This window comes from Panthera leo, chromosome B4 (assembly GCF_018350215.1).
Source record: "Panthera leo isolate Ple1 chromosome B4, P.leo_Ple1_pat1.1, whole genome shotgun sequence".
Taxonomy (NCBI): domain Eukaryota; kingdom Metazoa; phylum Chordata; class Mammalia; order Carnivora; family Felidae; genus Panthera; species Panthera leo.
The window spans coordinates 120,013,264-120,034,760 of NC_056685.1; the positions used below are offsets into that span (position 1 = coordinate 120,013,264).

The window sequence follows — 21,497 nt, forward strand, 5'->3', positions numbered from 1 at the left end:
CCACAGGCAATTAAGGATCACCAAGAGTTTTCTAAATGGGCTTCTCACTAATCTAAAAAAAAATACATATTTTAAAAAAACAGAATGGTAAGAGTCTGGATAATGCTCAAAGCCAATAACCAGGGAGAAGAGAAGTGTAGGCATTCATTTTGTGTGACTTTACTATTGGAAACTCCCTGGCAGTTATAATATTGCTACCAATGCTGTTGTCACCTTAGATAAGGTGCCCAATCATATCACACCATATTTTGGCTCTTTCAAGAAGTAAAGGAAGCATAACAGAGAGGAAGTGAGAAAGGCAAGGTGAAGACTGATTTCTGGTTTGGCTGTTTTCTCTCAAGTTCACAAAATAGTCAAGGTAACACAATTTATTCCAGACACCCTTTTTCTAAGATTTTGTCCCCATCTTCCCCCCAACCATGAGGTTAGGTCCAAAGAGATTCATCAGCCCCTAGTATATGCTATATAACCTTTCCCCTGATCCTTGCTCCCTTGATTCCTGGTCTTTCCAACTCTTGGCAGCTCAACTTTTCTTTGATTCTACATGTATATATTATATAATAATATATATATTATATATATTTGTATAGTCCTATAAATCCCCATTTCCATGTAAAGAGCAAGCATACAAGACTTCAGAGGAAGGCCACATCAGACATGGACCTTCCACCACTCCTTTCCATCACAGAAACAATATATGCATTGCATTGCTAAGAAAACATTATCTGTCAATTCAAGAGTTTTGGAAGGATTCTGAAGGTAATGGGGAACAGGTAGAACAGATACTCTGTGTGGTCTCTTGTTCTGCAAATGAATGTCACAAACTGCAAAGTGTAAACCCAAAGATTCCTTAAAAATAGAAAGCCAAGATACAAAAAGAAATACCATGAAAAGGTCATACATTATTAGAAGTGTTACTGCTGATAAGAAAAGGTTAAGAGGGTAAAAAAAAACCAGTAAGAAAAATTATCTCTTTAGATCCCCAGATATTATCTTGCACATTAAGTGTGTTGTTTAAATCCAGGCCTCTTTGGTTCCCTTCTTAGATAGTAAAACCAAAATTGTGATCACCATTCCATTGAGCTTGTCTTCCCACACCTAGAAAGAGAGAGCAGCAACTGATAATACTGCCTGCTGCTTGTTTTCTCTTGAAATTGGCATAAGTAGATGAATGGTCTTTTAAAGTATCAAACATAACTGAATGAATTATTTCTGCAATGTTCCCAAACTATTTTTTTCCAACTGTTTGCAAGTAAGGAGGGTATTGGTCAGCGATATCAAATGCTCACTAAAAGAGCTACCTGGAAATTTCTTTGCTTAGATTTGATTCTAGGAATTATGGACTCCTGGCAATAATTTAAAGTCTAGGAAATCCCTAGTATGAATTACTAACTGTCCTGGTTCATTTGAAGCAGTAATTATTTTACAAGATGTATGTAGATGTACCATATTTTAAAATATAGTTAGTTGGTCAATTTCCTGACATATTTTTTGTGACCTCTTAAAAATCATAGTGGCAATATCATATAAGAAGAAAAACCTACTTGCTGAAATCCTTATCTCTATCAAATTCTGCAAACTCAACTTCCTTGGTGAATGACAGTTCTTATCTCAGTGTTTTTATAACTCTTTTTTTTTTTGCATTATCATCATCTTACTAAAATTCTTGAGAATGCACTTTGCTGACAATTATGATACTTTAAGCTAAACAGAGAAAAAAATACATAAAGATTTTCTGCCTCTCAGTCAATCTGGAGGCCTACTACACATCCATAATAATATACAAGAAAGAAAAGGCTCATTTAAAAAATGTAAAGTGCTGGGGCACCTGGGTGGCTCAGTCGGTTGAGCCTCCGACTTCAGCTCAGGTCACGATCTCACGGTTCGTGAGTTCGAGCCCCGCGTCAGGCTCTGGGCTGATGGCTCAGAGCCTGGAGCCTGCTTCCGATTCTGTGTCTCCCTCTCTCTCTGCCCCTCCCCCATTCATGCTCTGTCTCTCTCTGTCTCAAAAATAAATAAACATTAAAAAAATTTTTTTTTAAATAAAAAATGTAAAGTGCTGACCAACCTATCAAACTATCATCATCTGTCCTCCAAAATGCCAGAAGAAATAGAGTCCAGGAGATGTGCCACACAGTAGTCAAGCTTTGGTCATAACCTCCATGTTAGCTAGAATTGTTAAGTGACCCAAGCCAAACTTTCTTCCAACACAAGGGTATAGTATTGCTGACCTGGAGAGAGCTTTTTACCATCATCATCACCATACAGCATTACGTTACTCTCTTGTCCCACTTCTCCGACTTTTTCCCTCTTTTCCTTCCTATATCCCTTCTCTTCCTAAACAATTCAGTCTCTAAAGCCATAAAGAAGGGCAGGGAAAGATAATCATCCACACCAGAGGGAGAAGGGAGGCTGCAGCAGCCTACGGCAAAGCGACAGAACTGAAGCCAAGGGAGAAGATGTTCATATTGAAGGCAGCTGAATATGGGGTGTCACTGCCCAAGTAAGTTGGAAAGGGCATCACTACAGGGGAGGTGCATGATGTTACAGGGTTACAGCTCCAGTAGGGTGAAGCTCCAGCGTGGTGGTGGCAGAAGGGAACATCCAGACATAGGGTGTCCAGAGTCCAAACAGGGTAAAAAGGGCATCTACCAGCAAAGGTGACCCAATTCAAGGGGTTAGACCCCAAGTAGGATAGAAAGGGTATCCCTCTGTAGATGCAAACTGGCATAAACAGTCAGAGCCTGTAAATGGCAAGAGGGTGTCAGTGTAGAACAGACTAACGTGGGTGGCACAGCCTGAGTTGGGTAATAAAGACAAACTTGGGAGAGTTATGGCAGTGGAGAGGAGGACTGGTTGCATACAGGGAGATTTATCACATAAGTATATGTACCAAAGAGAACAGAAGCCAAGTTTTTCAGTATCAGAGCAGGAATGTAAAAATATAGGAAGGGAGAAACCAAAATGAATCATGCCTGTGGAGTTGGACTAGAGTTAGATGTATCATTGTAAATCCATGGTTTTCAATAAATATAGGTAGATATATATATAAATGTGTGTATTTCTGTGTGTGAATATATTTTTTTCACTAATGAGCATACTTAGTATCCAAATCTTAGCATCTAATTACCACTTTCCAATAAAAGGAACTATGGCTTCTTAGAGAAATGGCTGATCCAGAACTGAGGCAGAGAAAGATGAGTCCTAGAACATTTTCCGATACCAAAATCAAGGAAATGCTCAAAGAATGACTCAGAGAAGCCAGTCTTAAAGGGCTTACACCGGCTAAGTGTGGGGCAATTTAAGCATCAAAATTAACAATGACAATATTACATTAAAATCCATGCAATAAAATAGCAAACCATGAGTCCATACTTCAATAAATAAATAAAGTCTGATGAGGAACAGGATATTCAGATAGTTAAGTATACCTCCCCACAAAATAGTTATTACAAAGGGAAAAAGAGTAATTGTATATAGTGAAAGCTAACATACTATCATAAACAAGTGATTAAAGTGAGCATCATGAGCAACAGTAAAATCAAAATCACATGCCACCTGATAAGATATAACAAAAAGAACACACATCTTTCTGTGATATTCCTGCCAAGGATGAGCATAATGTGGATCTAATCATAAGAAAACACCAGACAAACCCAAATTGAGGGACATTTTACAAAATAACTGGCCTATCATCTTCAAAAGGTATCAAGATCATAAAAGTCAAGGAAAGACTGATAAACTGTTCCACACCAAAGAACATTAAGGAGGTGTGACAACAAAATGTAATGTGTGATTATGAACGAGATTCCAATGAAGCACATTGTTGAGACAACTGCCAAAACCTGAATGGGGTCTAACGGCTGTAAAATAGCAATATTAATTTCCTGCTTTTAGTAGTTGTATTGTGGTTAGATAGGGAAATATTCCTACTTTTAGAAAATACAAACTAAATACAAACTAAAGCATCCAAAGGTAACAGGGCATCAGGTTGACAACTTAGTCTCACATGGTTCGAGGAAAAAGTTATTTGAACTATAGTTCCAGCTTTTCCACAAGTATGTGATTATTTCAAAATCAAAATTATTTTACTTTTAAAATGAAAAATATTTGAGAGTATATAGTTCTAGTTCCAACCATTAAAAATTCCCCAAAGTGGGGTGCCTGGGTAGTAGCTCAGTTGGTTAAGTGTCTGACTTCGGCTCAGGTCATGATCTTATGGTTTGTGAGTTCAGGCCCCACGTCAGGCTCTGTACTGACAGCTCAGAGCCTGCAGCCTGCTTCAGATTCTGTGTCTCCATCTCTCTCTGCTCCTCCCCCTGCTCTCGCTCTCACTCTCTCTCTCTCTCAAAACTAAATAAGCCTTTAAAAAAAATTTTTAATTACTTAAACCTGGGGTGTGTGGGTGGCTCAGCCAGTTAAGTAGCAGACTTGATTTCAGTTCAGGCCATGATCTCACGGTTCATGGGATCAAGCCCCTTGCTGGACTCTATGCTGACTATATAGAGCCTGCTTGGGATTCTCTCTCTCCCTCTCGCTCTGCCCCTCCCCTGCACATGCACGCTCTCTCTCTCTCTCCCTCTCTCTCTCTGTCAAAATAAGTGAATAAACAACAACAAAAAAAGAATTACTTAAACATGACTCATGGTCAGATTCAGATCATATATTGATATGCAATGGGAGATGGGAGGCGAATGTTGACACTGGACTTGTCAAGAGAAAAAGTTGAATTTGTGAGCTTACATTCCATGAAATTAGAAACTACTATATAATTAGCTATCATCTCCTGTGTGTAACTTCCATAATTGCCTAGAGGGAAGAATCTATTTTCTATACTCCAAAGCAACATCACCATGCTGAATACATAGTACACACCCTCAAAATACTTGTCAATTAACAATGCTTTAAAAAGCAAGATAAAGAAAATATCAATGATAAGCTTATTAGGAAACCATTAACCGCATGGACAGCATGTACAACTCCAGTGGAACACAATCTCTTTCTGCTCAAATTAGCTTTGTGAGAAATGTAGAAGATAACAACTAATGTTAAATATCTGGTGACCAAGTATTACTCCTAAAAGTAGACAGAAAAAAATAATCCCTATGTCTGGGATCAGAGGAACACTGAGCAAATATATCACCCCCAGTGGTCTGTCTTGGTGCCTACACCATTAAAGATTCAGGTTAAGACAACGTACCTAAAGAAGTGACCTATTAATATGCAAATATCTCATAGCTCACATCAAATACAGATACTCATGAAATTTATACAATTATTCCTTACACAGCATAATGTCTCAGTAATAATAATAACCACCAAAACACATGAGTCCCTCCTATGTGAAAGGCCCTATGCTAGATGTTTTATATAAATTCTCTTTAATCCTTACAAATCTACAAGATACATAATATCATCCTCACTTTTAAATCAGGAGACTGAAAGTCCAAAGTTAAATAACTTTCCCAGGGCCAAATGTCCATTCAGTGGCAGAGTTTTCATTCAAACTTAAGACTGACTTTTTCCATTACATTCTGTTGCTTCTTTCTACCATGACATTTACTGTTTCTTCAGTGGAGATCTATGGCATGAGGGAATAAGATGCAATTTAGAAAAATTTTTGGTAGTACAGGATAAAACTGAAAAATTCTAGGTTTCAGGTAAAAAAAAAGACAAAGAATGCCCCAGAATAAGAAAGCAACAAAGGCTCAGCAAAGGGACAGAGGGGAACACAAACAGGGGATGAGAAGGTCATAAGGACAAACTGCCTGGTTACATGGTTTTTCTACAGACCCTAACACTAGATTTGACAAGATCCTTGAGTTAATAATGAGCTCAGTTAAAACTATGAGCTCAGACTTACTGGCTTGAACAGATGAATCATAAAGTTAAATGAAATTAAATGAAAACGATGGTGAACACTGTATTTTCTTCCTTTGCATGCAAAGGAAGAAATGAGGAGAAATAAATCACACCCATCTGGAGACGTGGCATGGACAAGTTATTAAACCACCTTTGAAGACAACAGAAGTTAGATACCATTAAGCACCCAAAAATTTTGCATAAAAGAGTTCCACCGTATTTTAAAGTAAAAATGATAACTGATGAAGAAATATCCTAAGACATCTCAAGTTATTTTAACACCGAATTCAGTTTATCATTCATCTGCTATCAAGAAACAAACGTAAACAAAATATTGCCTATAACGCAAAATTACATGATGAGCATAAAAATAATTGAAAATTATGTAGGAACTGAAATATGTTTCTATATAATTTTGTAGAAAATGTACTTTCTATTTACATACTGGAAACACACATTGGTATTTTCATATTTTAATCCACGACATACACTGATCCCTATGGAACAAGAAAGCAACACGGCATAATAAAAAGTTACGTGGGGACTGGAAAGACCTGAATTTGAATCTTGTCTGTCACTTACTAGCTTTGCAACTTTGGGAAAGTTATTCAATTTTTCTTCTCTTTTGCCCCATATATAAATATGGGGTTAATAATATATATCTTTCAGGACTGAAGATTGGATATAAAGCAAATAAAGCAATTAGCATATTTGGAACACTAATACTAGCAATTTCACTTCTAGAAATATATCCTAAGAAATACTTTATGAGAAAGATGTTTTGTATGACAATGTTCACCATAACACTACTTATAACAATAATAATAAATAAAGTAAAAATCATCCAGGTATCTAGATTAAAAGAATATTTAAGTAAAGATATATACAACTGGTCGTGGGGAGGGTTCACCTGGGTGTCTCAGTTGAGCATCCAACTCTTGATATGGGCTCAGGTCATGATCTCACGGTTCATGGGATAGAGCTCCATATCCGGTCTGCACTGACAGTGCAAACCCTGATGGGAATTTTCTCTCTCCCTCTCTCTCTGCCCCTCCCCCACTCACATTCCATCACTCTCTCTGTCTCTGTCTCTCTCTCTCTCAACATAAATATTTGAAAAAGACACAATTACCTAAGGAAGCTTATGAAATGCATATTCCCAAACCTTTTACTCAAAAAATCTAACCCAGTAGGTCTAAAGTGAGACCAGGAAACTCATGTTTAACAAACAACCACAGGGTTGATTCTAATACAGGAGGTCTATGAAAATTCTGTATTAAATGGGGTATTTTAATGATGCCATTAAAAATATAATTATGAAGAATTTGTAATAACACTGAAAAAGTTTATGATAACTATTAAGTGAAAAATTGAGGATTCAAAATGTATGCTTTATCTAATAACTATATTTAACATACATATGAACAAATAGTTCTTATCAATAGAATTAGGGGTGATTTTTTTCATCTTTCACCCAGTTACTTGAAACAGTCATGTTATCATCATAAACACATACATAAGTTACATATCAAAAACTGGAGAAAAAAAAGTCAATGGATCACCATGCCCTTCGGATTAAGTTCAAACTCCTTAGGGCAGCAGACAAGTCCTTCAATCTCCAGACTTCTCTCTTATCCATGCTCTAAGCCAAACTTATAATACCCCAAATTATATTCTACATTTTCAAATACCATTATTGAATACACTATTCCTTCTTTAGGAAAGCCCTTCCGTCAAACTGTCAGCCTGGCAAACTCCCATTTATCCAATAAGATTCAGGAATCACCTCTTCTCTTGAAGTTTGCCTTGACTACTCCTTCCAGAGAGAATTAAGGGAGCCTCCATCTTGCTCTTCATATTCCTGTCACACTACCTTGGTAGTTCCATTACAATAAATACCACGCTGTCCTTTACCTCTGTGTTGGCATATCTGCTCCATGATTTCTACAAATACTTGGGGTTAGGTAGAAATGCTCTCATTCAATTTTAGAATCCACAAGGTACTCAATAAACATTTGTGAAAATAATGAGCAATCATTCTTTGTTATTGTTCTTGGATGTCAGTTCCCTATGAAATCCTGATTGACTTGTTGGTTAGTTGGAAAGCGGTTGGTTCATTGATTAATAAGTCATGGCCTAAATACACCCTAATATATATCATAAAACATACCAGTGAAAAAAACTTATAGGAATACTTTAACCATTGTTCATAATTCTTCACCTTCTCTGATTCTGTCTTCAAAGATTCTATCAAACTTCAGAGTGACAGATCACTCTGGTCACTAGCACGAGCAAATAAACAGGCAAACTCTGTCCTGGAGCACCCCTCTGCTGCAGTTTACCGTGCCAATGAACGTCTCTGCATAATTCCTGCTACTCCTCCCAAACACACTCCCACTCACCCTCATGTCCCATACTAAGAGTAAAATAGCTATACAAAACAGGGACAATTCTGTAAGTAAATGTAGCAGTTTTTTAGTATATTCAAAACATAAAATACTATATTTAGCATATTTATATGATACATAAAACATTTAAAATGCAGATCTGCAACTAGAGGTACCAAAGTAGGACTCAAACTGGCTAAATAGCAATTTAGGCCAAAAAGAAAAAAAAAAAAAGAAAGAAAGAAAGAAAGAAAGAAAACTTTAATGTGGAAGAATGAAATTGGGATTGTGATCCAGGGCTCATAACTTCAAATGCCTTCCCTGTACGGTAAAACATACGTTTATGAAATAACCTAGATACTGAAGTTCTAAATAATAAGAAAATGCATTTAAAAGAATTTGAATCTCAAACCACATTAGAGGTCAAAGCTCTTCTACAATTCTATACCATGTCCTTATCACCTCTGATTATGTAATACATATGTACATCTAAGGAATAACTTCTGGAAACAGGCAAACATACCACATGCTGATATCTAAGACAGGTGTGCTAATATAACAGATATCCAATACAAAGTTCTAGTGGGGCGCCTGGGTGGTGCTAAGCATCTGACTCTTGATCTCAGTAAACGTCATCATCTCACAGTTTATGAGTTCAAGTCCCACATAGGGCTCTGCACTGATGGCACAGGGTACGCTTGGGATTCTGTCTCTCCTTCTCTTTGCCCTTCCCCCAATGATGTGTGTGCACTCACACACACGCTCTCTCTCTCAAAATAAATAAAAACTTTTATATAAATAAAATTTTTTTTAAAAGTTCTAGGGACTAAATAATTAGCAAAAATAAAAGTCTTTTCCAACACGAGCTCTATGCTATCCCATTTCTCATTTCTCCAATCAAATCCTTCTCTTTCTACAGCATCAACCTTGTAAAGAAGGCAGAATTAATGACCACCTTTATTTTATTTTTTTTTAACGTTTATTTATTTTTGAGGCAGGAAGAGACAGAGCATGAACGGGGGAGGGTGGGTCAGAGAGAGGGAGACACAGAATCTGAAACAGGCTCCAGGCTCTGAGCTGTCAGCACATAGCCCGACGCCGGGCTCGAACTCACGGACCGCGAGATCATGACCTGAGCCGAAGTCGGACGCTTAACCGACTGAGCCACCCAGGCGCCCCAATGACCACCTTTAAAGAACCCCTCTTGCAAATCTGGCAAAATTCATTCCATCATCTCTGCTAATAAGAGCGCCAAAGCATTATTATGTGGGCCTAAAGTTTTGTTTCCCCTTTAATTTTTTTTTTTTTTTTTTACCTTTACTTTTGAGAGAAAGAGACAGAGCACAAGCAGGGGAGGGGCAGAGAGATTGGGAGACACACAATTCAAAGCAGGCTCCAGGCTCCAAGTTGTCAGCGCAGAGCCCCGGACGGGGCTCGAACCCACGAACCGCGAGATCACGACCCGAGATGAAGTCGAACGCTCAACCAACTGAGCCATCAGGCACCTCTTGTTTCCCCTTTAAATGAAAATACTAAAACAGCTTCCTCTTCCCAAAAGGCTTTATCAATCAATCACACTTCAGCTCCCACAAACAGTGTTTCAAGGTGAGATGAAGTTAGGAAAGATACAAGGCACTGAGCCCACGGTCAGAGGAGAAATTAACATTGAGGTAGGCAGGAAACGACATGATGAAAGCAAACTCTGTAAACTCTTTGCTTTTGAAGGTCCAATATTTGTTCTTCTTAATCTATGTCTCACTTACTATACAGTCCATCCCAACTCTTCTCCTCACACAAATTCTGCTTTTCCTTAGGAGAGGGACACTTGGCACAAAAACTAGAACCAGGGCGAACTTGCAGTAATTAAAATGGAGAAGAGGTTTTCTTTGTAAAAAAAAAAAAAAAAAATTTTAAAGAGAGAGAGAGAGTTTGGGGTAGGAAGGATTAAAGGAAATGTGGTGTGGGGAACAGAAGTATCAAGCAGGCAGCAAGAAATGAGGTTGGCTGTTGATGACCACATCTATTAGTCAAGATTGATTCAATTTGATCAAAGAATGATGACAAGTCTAGGCCAACTGTCTCAGTTCACTTAACTAGAAGTAATTAGCCACTTTAAATAAAGCTGCTCTCACAACACAACAGAACCTAAAAAACTCTACAGCACAACTGAATCTAAGTTCCATTTTACACATTCCTGATGACATGCTGTTAAATTAAGTTAGCACTATCTCTCAGAAACAGATTCAGAGATGAACACTCTTTGAAGACTGCAGAAGAACCTAACAAAAACAAAATTTATCCTTGACTATATATTTTGAGCCACCCTCAAAAGTCACCCAGTTTCATGCCAGACCCAGATTTAACAAAAATGCAGAATTCACTTCCTGTCCTCCTGATGCAAAGGAAGAAAACTGGACTCTAAGATGAGATCCTAGATCTGTGTTACACAAGAAATTTCACTGGATTTTAAACTGGCATTGTGCCTCTGCCTGCCATATGGTGTACCTGACCATGTCATCACATACATGAGAAAGAACTAAAACACAGATGAGTCTTCTGTGTAAATTCCTGCTTTTAAAAATATAAAATATTCTATGATGAAAAACCAAAACTCATCATATTTCAATTAACTAAAGCTATACCACAGTATGTTTAAAATGGAACCAAAGATACACTAAAATGCATTAAATGTTTAAAAACTTCAGGTTCTATAGGATAAAATTAGTCTTTTCTAACCCTTTATTTGAATTATACCTTCCATTTGTAGTTAAATACTCAAGAAGAATGTCCTAAAATAGGCTCCTTGAAAGAATTTTCCAAAACTGCATCAAATACATAATAAATTATTTCAGTATACAATTGAACAAACCACATTGTGTTTACTGTCACCTGAGAGGTTAAATTGCTAAAGTCAATAGAAGCAATGCTGAATACTGTAAGCTTCTGCATTAATGTCAGTCAAGATTTGTTCTACCCTTCCACCAACTGTAAGAAACCACTGAGATACACTACGAATTAGGCAATGTAAGAATGGACAGGGTGAGTAGTAGTCACTGACTGGCTGTCCTAATTCCCTGCTACACATCAGTCTTACTGTTTGGAAGAGGAAGCTGAAAACCTAGCTTAGTAGAGAAAGAGGTCAATACCAAAATTCCTTCTCCTCTCTCCTTACTCCCCATTGTGCAGCTGGCACTGTTCACTCTGGCAGACACAGTTCCCTGAACATAATGGTGCAATCACCGCTTCAAACATCATTACTATCTAAAATAGATAACCCACTTGCAACTTGCCTATTTTTATAGATATAACATTTTCATGCAGTTTAACTGCTCTATTTGTGATTTATTCCATTTAACCAATGCAGTTTCCCCGAAAGTGAGTACCTTTATCAGAGTCCCAATAACCACAATTGCCCAAATAGTTGTGAAAATTACAACACTTTGGAGTTGCCTCTTATCAACTTGTACCCATCACCAAAAACTTCATGAACTGAATCCTAAATCTGAAAAATGTATAACTCTCTGGTTTATATGTCTTTAAGGACTAGACACTATTTTCCCCTACTTCTTACTGATTTACTTTGTCACATGGGAGTCTTAAGAATTCAATTCTTTATGTCCAACAAGAATTTACTAAAAATAGTATATATAGTATGCAAGCCTTTGATTCATTAAGAAAACCAAGTAAATTTAAGGCATTAAACTTTTGTTTTATTAAAATACAAATAATTCTTAATCTTGACTCATTAAGAAAGAAATGATTTAATACACATACTAAATAGGAATTGTTTTTGTTTGCATTAAAAGGTGGCTGTGCCAAAGAGACTTTAAAAGGTTTTGCAGCTGTCTCGTGAAAGATGTTAAATAAAATAAAATTTCACATATCATATGGAGGAAGAAAAAGGAGGTGATTCAATTTGAATACTCTGATGAGCTCTAATGAGCTCAGAATTCTTTAGGACAAAAGGGGGTAATGAGAAGTATAAATGAAAACAAACACAAAAAAGAAGTATTTACCTGGGGAAATGTTAATGTCCCTTTCAACTAAGTTTGAAAAAATGGAGGGAGTTATAAAAAGTTCACTTCTGTAACAGTTAATGTAAACTTAAGTTCTGACAGAATAACTGTAAAACTTGCTTGAATTTCCTGTAACATCTAACAATGCCAAGAATCTGATTCTTCCCAACTTCCATTTTGCTCCTATCATCCCTAGTGAGAATCATTTTCAAACCAGAAAGTATAAACAAATAATGTTAGGGATTATTGAAACTTCAAACAGACAGAGATCATAACAGACCAAGTATATCCAGACCCAGAAGAATTAGGTACAAGGGCATAGAAGGAATTTTCATCAGAACTAGGCATCCATCATCCATGGTTCGCTACCATAAACAAGCTATAATAAAGTAGCCTGATTTGAGTGGAATTTATAGACTTAATACTAGAGGTATATCAAAGGAACGCCATAAACAGGACACAGCATGACTTCAGAAGGGCAATGGATAAAATACCTCAAAAGATTCTCACAGGTACATCAGAGAGAAGCAGCTGAATGAGAGTTCTATTAAGTGGCTTCAATGTTGGTAGAAATACCATGTATAAGTATTGCTACTTTTAAATTTATAGTAGGCTAAAGAAAGGTTCTTTAGAGACATATCATGGTGTGTGGAATTCCAATTATGGAAAACATGCATATTAAATCTATAGATGATGCGGAGGAAGAAGATAATATGCTGGAAGACAGACTCAAGAGTCAAAAAGATCTACATAGATTATAAATACAGGCTAAAACAAGTAAGATTAAATGTAATAGGAATGATTTAAATTCAATCCACACTTTTACAAGTATGATAGGGGAACCACTGCTTCATAAGTCATTGAAAAAAATACCTGGAAGTTTTGAGTATCTGCTCAATGTGAGCCAATGTCATTATATACCTCAGAAAAACTGACCCGCATTAAGGTAGATCTTAGATCAATAATAAAGAGGTAATAATTTTAATGTTTTTAGTAGCCGCTATTAATACATGTTTATTTTAGAATACTGGAAAATGTAGAGAGCAAAAAGAAAATAAAGATCATCCACAATTCTACCACTCAAGGATGAATGCTATTTTTTACATTTTGGTGTTTATCATTCTAGACTTTTTCATGTACCTTATAAATTTTCACACTTACTTTTTCTTTAAAAAAAAAATAGGGTCATACCACAAATGCTGTTTTGAAACCTGTCTTTTTTTTAATTCAACAGTGTATCAGGTCCCAGTATATTCACAATGGTCAACTGATATCTTAGTGCATTTTGTTCATTTCTGCTCACCACCTTTAAGAGTCATTGCAGAACTTGAGAATATGCAAAGAAGGGAAAAAAGAGAATAGTGAAAAGTATGAAAATGTAAGTTCACCTATATTCCACTTTCAAATAATACCAACTGCTAGAAATTACAGGGAGGTCAGGGGTGCCTGGGTGGCTTAGTCAGTTAAGCGTCAAACTTCACTCAGGTCATGATCTGGTGGTTCATGAGTTCGAGCCCCTCGTCAGGTTCTGTGCTGACAGCTCAAAGCCTGGGAGCCTGTTTCAGATTCTGTGCTCCTTCACTCTGCTCCTTCCCTGCTCATGCTCTGTCTCTATTTCTCTCTCTCTCAAAAATAAATAAACACTAAAAAAATAAAATAAAAATAAGAAATTACACCGAGGTGGGTATCAACTCAATAAAAGGAGAATGTTTTTAATAATTAGAGCTGTCAAAAAAAAAAGGAATGGATCTAGTCATTTAAGAGTTTTACAAGGCTAGAATAACTAACTGGTAAAAGATGTTGCAGGTGATTCCTCTACGTCAGAAGTTGGATAAAAGGCCCCGTTTTATTTATAGATTCTATAATTCTAGTGGAAAATTTACTAAGGAACTTTACCCCATGTCCAATATGAAGCAAATCTTTAGTAATCAAGACCTTAAGAAATAAGGTCAAGTGCTTTAAAGCTGCATGAGAAATAACAACACTAATGATAAAACATCAATGTGTTAAATGCTTTGCATTCATTTCTTCATATTTCATTTAACTCTTACAACAACTCTATATGATAGCTACTATAACTATTCCCATTTTCTAGAAGAGAACAGTGAGGCTTAGAAAGATTTTTATATTTATTCAAGGTCATTCTTTTGCTGAAAACTGCAGTATCACCCAAGCATACCTGATTCCCTATCATATATCTACTGCTCACTTGGGAATATGTCATCAAAACCATCTTCAGAAAAGTTCTTAGTGATCCCCCAAAGGGCAGTCATGAGGATTTTTTTGTCATTAGGAAAAAAATTAAGGATTTTTAAATCAGATTATGCATAGCAAAAAAAAAAAAAAAAGTAGACTAAACTACGTATTTTAAACTCACAAATCAAATAGAATCAGTGAATAAGACTTACAATGTGGAAAAGCAAATTTAAATCACAGAACATCAAATCTTTGCCGTTACTAATTAAGTGACCTTGGGCAAGTCCTTATCTTCCTATCTCTAGTTCTTCACCTGTGAACTGAGGCTCAGCCACTTAAGGCTGATATAAGAATTGAACGAAATGATACAAGTAAGCATTTAGCACAGTTATCCGACACTACCTATTACACAACTAATAAAGGCAGGGGGGAGGTAGTGGCAAACCTATTCTGCGGTCATTCTGAAGTATTTTAAAATGTCCAAGCGTCATTATATTTGAAGAGGGAGGGGCCACCTTCTCCATCATTATGTAAATAAATTTTTGAACACAATCATTTGTGAAATAAAGTAACAACTAAATTAAATGTGCTTTCTTAGGAATTTCATTTTATGCAAAAGATCACCCAATGCAATTTCAACCGTCATATTCTTCAAAGACATTGTTTTGGTTGTTCATTTAGTATGCGATAGATGCAAGTTTAAGGGTTATTGGTTTTGATTTTGACTTTTACAACTTGGTTCAAACTCATGAGCACGTTTTTTACTTTTGTTTTCTGTGCACATTTTTGTTATAGAGCTCTCACCCCTGACAAAACCAGCAAAAGAGAAAACCTCTTGTTCAAGAAGTTTACCAACTTAGTTTACCAACATTAAATAGTTGGTATTTTATTCCTAAAATTTGCCACCTATTCTTTTTTTTAAATGGCACAACAGAGAAAGTATTTAAAAGATGTTTGCCTTTACGTTCTATCACAAAGATACGCTTTTTAAAATACTATTTATCTTAATAAAATTAACTGAAGTTATCACTGTTCCCAAAGAATTCCTTAGTGTTTTTCCAAAGGAATTGATTATTTAGAAACCTCTTTCAGAATACAGGTTTCTAGCCATAATCATTCTTACAACTAATTCAATCAACTGGTAAACACATTTACTTTACCTGCAACTTTAAAACCGTAACCAGATAAACTGCTTTTGTATAAATAACCCATGACTAGGGGCAGTTATTAGAGCTATAATCTGAAACATGTCCACACTGTCTACTTGTGTTTGAAAGTAAAAATTACTTACCAACAGAGTACACCCAAAGAGTCATCGCTCCTAAGATCAACTAAAAAAATGTCCCATATTCATTCATTGATCTGAAGTGAATTATTATTCCAATAAAATGTCACTATTAAGTATATATGATCATATATGGAGCTTTTTAAAATCCCATCAACTATTTGCCAACTAAATTCATTTCACTCTAATACAAATGTTTTCATTTTCCCTACAGGCCAGTACTATAATTAACTGCATTGTCTGACCACTACAACATCTAAGAACTTGTGTAAAGAACACAATGTCATCATCCAAAAATCTGTATTAAACACTTGTCAAGAGTAGCACAAAAGAGTATTTAAAAACCAAAAAAAAAAAAAAAAAATCATTTGGGTTTTTCAAATTTTTACAAGTACAGCTGGGTTGCTTAAGAGATGTTTTAGGGTGAAGATATGAATGATGATTGATGCCTCCAAAAATATCCAGGGTAAAGTGAATAGCCACAATTTTATAAACTAAAGAGCTTTCCTTGCATTTTATCTAATGAATATTCTTCAGGCTTCTTCCCTCTTATTTAATTCGTCCATCAATTCAACTCTCAAGTTCGCAGTTTCTCAAATATGCAAATCAACCCCATTTCTAAGGTACTGCCTGCTGAATAAAGACCTTGACATTTTTTTTAAATGTCATCTTAGAAAGAGTATCCAAGCAATATTAGTCTCACCCGCAACATCTTCATATTAAAAGGCCTCTACTACATTCCATACACACTATCCCAATCCTGACCTGGCATCCTTGGTCCTAAAAACCAAGTTGTACTGAGCTAAGTCCAGGTAACTGGAAGTACTGCTGGGGCTGCTAACCTGCCTCATCAAGTTTTACACACACCCTGTACAGATGACATCTCATCAGAAGGTTCGCTTGCTTCATTTTGTGGGATCACAACCCACAGCACAGCAAATGCCTTCTGCAAGAGAAGGTAGCAGCAACCAAAGGCCGTGGCTTTTTGCAGGGTAAGTGAATGCACGCAATAGCTTTTCTACCAATTTCATGCAAATAGACAAAAAAGGCTGGGTTCGACACTGAAAATACATAATAAATGTTGATGGAAAGCGAGTGGAACACCGATTTTCTTCCAGCAACACTAGTACATGTACAAGTTCTGCACCACAGTTCAGAGAAAAGTAGCTACTGACGCATTGATGGAAGGCTATTTTCAAATTACTCAAAGAATCTAAGGCATCAATCTGACTGGGAACCTCGTGCCTCCTCTCCACACACACAGTCTGTTTTCCTGCCTAATTTAAGAATGAATCGCTGGCAGCCACCAGGTGCACTAACCATGAAGAGGACGTATCTATCACAATGCAAAACGAGGTATGCAATCCCAGAACTGGTTCCCGTCCTTACCTTAGCAGATTAGAAAGGGGCAGGGGTCCGGATCCACCGCCCAGGATCCCTCCTTTCCTGCCAGACAGGAGTTTCTCCACCAGAGCCACATTTCCAGTGCGGGCAGCTTCCAGCAGCTCCTGGTCCTTCCCCATAGTCTTCCACCGGCTCCCTCACAGAGTCCTTTTCCCCCACCCCGGGTCCTCCTCCCCGCCCACCCTCACTCCCCAAAATCCAGGGCCCTCCCCGCCCCACCCTAAAATAATGCAAGAGCTTCAGCAAGAAGAGATTCCTGCAGCCCCAAGCCGGGAACACCACTCTCTCCTCCTCTTCGGGGCGCAGCTTTTACAATGGGGATCAGACCATGTCTAGGAAGAGGGGCTGGCCGAGCGGGGAGCCGCGACGCGCCCCCACAGCCACTCCCCTGAATTCCTGAAGCCTCGTTCCCGCGGGTGAGGCGTGAGAGGGTGCTTTTGAGGAGCGCGAGGAGGATGCTGAGGACTGAGGAGGTCGCAGGAAGAGGAGGCGGAGACAGTCCTCGCGGGAGCCCGAGCGCAGCGAACAACCGCGTCGGCGGCCCGCGCACCCTCACGCCGCGGCCCGGGCTCTGATCAGCTTCCGCGCCCGCGGGCTCGGCGGTTAGGTGGCGGCGTCCGCGGCCCGCGGCGGAGAGGAGCGCGCGGCTGCGGCCCCGGCGGCCGTGGTCCGCGCCGAGGCAGGGCGGTGCGGACGAGCCGCGGCGGGCGCGTGCCGAGGGCGGCGGCGCGGCGCAGGGGCTGAGGCAGGGCGGGAAGGAGGGCGCCCCGGTCCGCCGCCGGCGGCTCTGAGGCCTGGCGCGCGTGGTGGCCGGCGCGCGGGGGGGGGGCGTGTGCGCGCGTGCAGGTGCGGCCTGAGGGTCCGTCCCGAGTTGGGCGGGGGGAGAGGGGCGAGGGGCGGGGGAGGGGGCCGGCCCGGTGTGGGGGCGGGGCCCCGGGATGATATTATCTTCGTTTTTGTGGGCGGGGACCCTCCCTCTTCCCTTCTCCCTCCTCCCTCCTCCAGTCTCCTTGGGAGAGGTTTAACCGTGTGAGGACTGGAGTTCTCCCTGCCGCCTCGACTCCTTGTCAGCTGGGCCGGCGCGGGCGCCACGCCTGGGGTCAGGCACGAAGCTCGGAAAATCCTCCATGACCGAGATGAGGAAAAGCTGGTGTTGCCGGGAAGGGGCCCTTCGCCACTCGCTTTTGTCGGTGCCGGCACAACTTGACCTGCGTTTCGCCCTTCCATTTACCTCCACGAGACGAAGGAGATCTGCCCTTGGTTAGAAAGGTTTGTTTTATTCCTAGTTTCTGTGGCACTGGCCACGTACAGTTTGTGACGGTTCCAGTTTCTCTAGTCTTTAATCAGCCCTATATTTCGGCTGGGCTTTGGAGATCTACTGACGTCTAAAAATACCAGGGAAGAGGCTCTAATTGAGAATTTCTCCACGTGCATACTGGGAAAAATATAAATGGGCATGGATTAGAGACCCACTTTTAATGTGCATATATACATCAGCAACTCTCATTGTACACGTTTGGCTTGATTTTCTTCGATTCTCTCCTTGCCCGTGGTGGAGAATAGGAGTTTGTTTTCTTTTGAAACTTCCTGTGACACCTTGGGCTTAGCCTTGCCCTTGGAATTGTGGATAAATGTTAACTTGTTGATGATCGGTTGTGAGAAAAGGGTCTTAACAGGCACTTTCCTCACGACAACCCAGTGATCTGTATTATTACTACAGTATATCCATTTTGGAAATGAGGAAATAGTGGCTCAAAGGGTTAATTAAATTTCTCAAGATGCCGCACACAGGAAGTGGCAGACAAAATTGGACCCCAGAACTGAGCCCCTGTAGAGCCCATGCTCCCCTCGGTACACCTGACTGCCCCCGTGGGCTGACAGTAATTATCACAGACACTGATGAGCAGTCACTATGAACCAGGCACTGTGCCACATGCCTTCCATATGTTATTTCCATCTTCATAACAATTCCATGAGACAGGTCCCATTTTTATCCTTATATTATAGATGAGCAAACTGATTAGCCCAATATCATGCAGCTAGGAAATAACTGAACCAAGACTCAAATCCAGAGCTGCCTGCTATAGGCATAGATTTTACGTAAATAACGGGGGGGGGACTTACAGCACATTCAAAGATAAATAACAGAAATGTTTTTTTCAATTTTTTATGGAATTCAATATTCTGAGATTTCATTTGAATGGTTCAAAGTAGGGAGGATGGGCTAAATGGGTAAGGGGCATTAAGGAATCTTCTGAAATCATTGTTGCACTATATGCTAACTTGGATGTAAATTTAAAAAATAAATTAAATTTTAAAATAAATAAATAATAAAAAAATGAAAATGAATGGTTCAAAGTATTAAGTAAATTAAGGATTTTCGTGGGAGGTTTACTGAAGGAAATAGATTTTGAGCTAGCGTGGCTTTCTGTTTTCGTTTTAGAATCTGTTTTCATAAGACGATACTGTATATGCTAATAGTATCTCTCACATAATGAGACTAGCAGACCAGTTAAACAAAGTAAGGAGCTATCGAATTCATTTTGAAAATGGCATAGGGAAACTCTCTCTTCACATCTTTCCCAGAATATACCATAAGTAGTCAACTGGTCAGAGCTTAAAAATCACCCTGTTTTCAAAAACAAAACAAAACAAAACAAAACAAATCACCCTGTTTTCACAAGTAACATTTAATCATGGCTGAGCTAGACATCAGGAGGCTCCTGAGTTATTATCACGAACCAATCCCAGATAATAATTACTGATTACTAATGGGAAAGCCATTAGTAATGATTAACTCTAAGAATCAGTCCCACAGTTCCAGGCACTCAAAGCTAATTTTGCAACTCTGAATGCCTTGTTTTTAGTTACATAATAGCTTCTTGTCAAAGAGGACACAGGTTTTGGATGCATGGAAACTGATGTGCAAATTAAAAGTGAAAACATTTCTTCCAAAAATCTGAAGAGACAAAAACAAACACACAAACAAACATACTTTTTAAATAACAAGACTGCACCAAGGTGTTTTGCATCTGTGTAAAGTGGAAAAAGCCAGAAATCTTGAGGACCAATTGGACAGGCTAGATCTCAATTTGCATATATGTAAAATTAAGAAGCTATATCTGATAGTCAACACTGGCTTTTACAGACCTAACATTCTATGCATGTGATGATATATGGCCTTAGTCCATTAAGCTATATGCATAATTGAAAGCTAGAAATCAAGTATGGGGATAGATTTGAGATCAATTTCTATTCTGTTTTTAATTACAAAAATGAAAATATACTGTCTATTCTCCAGTTTTTTTAATTGAATCTTTTTTTCATAAAAATCTATCTTTTCTATTCTCAATGGACAGTATTAACAATAGTAGTAAATGCATATTATGCACCAGGAATGATACTAAACTTTTTCTCATTTTATATATATGATTATATGACTTATCATACTGTGTGTGTGCATATATAAATATATATTTTTTATAAATATATATTTTTATATATAGTATGTGTGTATATACAAATATAAATATATGTTTTATAAATATATATGTGTTTTATAAATATATATATAGTATATATGTCCTTGTGTATATATATTATTGTATATATGTTTAATACACATGCACACATACCAGTCAAGATTAAATGAGACAAAGTAAAGAGTCTAGTATCATTCCTGGTACATGATAACATAATATGCATTATATTTCCTAGAGGTACATGATATGTATTCCAGGAAGTAGGTAATATAATTCCTGCAGAACCTCTGAATCCCTTATTCTAAATTCTAATATACACAGATCTAATTCTAGATACTTTTTTGGCAAGCTGAGAGTCACTGCTCCAATATACATACTGCAAGTCACTTCTGTTGAGACTGATTAATAAAAGAAGGGGCTAAGGGGTTGAAACTAGAAAGAGGAGGTAAAGCAAAAGACAAAGCATATGTAGTGTTTGTACACACACACACACACACACACACACACACACACACACACAAAGACTTTGGAAATATAAAATAATGAAGGAACATGAATCCAGATCAGTCTTAGAACTATATGCCGAGGTCTGTTTACAGTGACGAAGAGGAAAAGATGATGTCCTTGTAACATAAAGCTGACTGAGCTAAGATAGGGTAACCCTGTGATTTAAGGGAGCAGGTTTGGAAAATACGTACTTTCTCCATCTTGAGCTCTGAAGTTACTCTGCATATCTGGGTCTATTATGATGGGCTGTGGGACAGAAGTCAACAAATTGCAGGATACAGACCATGAAGATAGATACTAGACATCTGAACAAAAGCCGATTTCTTGCATACTACATTCCATTTAAGTTTGTCTCCTA

The 21,497-nt window shown here is 38.2% G+C and overlaps 1 protein-coding gene and 1 long non-coding RNA gene across 12 annotated transcripts in view; one reads left to right on the top strand and one right to left on the bottom strand.

Annotated features, from left to right (window-relative positions):
* The window catches only part of ANKS1B (ankyrin repeat and sterile alpha motif domain containing 1B), a 1,079,782-nt gene extending 1,062,511 nt beyond the window's left edge, over positions 1-17,271 (bottom strand). For all 9 annotated transcript variants that reach the window (XM_042947477.1, XM_042947476.1, XM_042947473.1 and 6 more), the window contains exon 1: positions 17,136-17,271. In XM_042947477.1, the coding sequence (XP_042803411.1) occupies positions 17,136-17,269 (134 nt within the window). In that variant the 5' untranslated portion in view covers positions 17,270-17,271. The remainder of the gene's footprint in view (positions 1-17,135) is intronic.
* An 833-nt stretch (positions 17,272-18,104) lies between these two features.
* The window catches only part of LOC122224982, a 72,520-nt gene continuing 69,127 nt past the window's right edge, over positions 18,105-21,497 (top strand). For all 3 annotated transcript variants that reach the window (XR_006205048.1, XR_006205050.1, XR_006205049.1), the window contains exon 1: positions 18,105-18,419. This is a non-coding gene — a long non-coding RNA (uncharacterized LOC122224982). The remainder of the gene's footprint in view (positions 18,420-21,497) is intronic.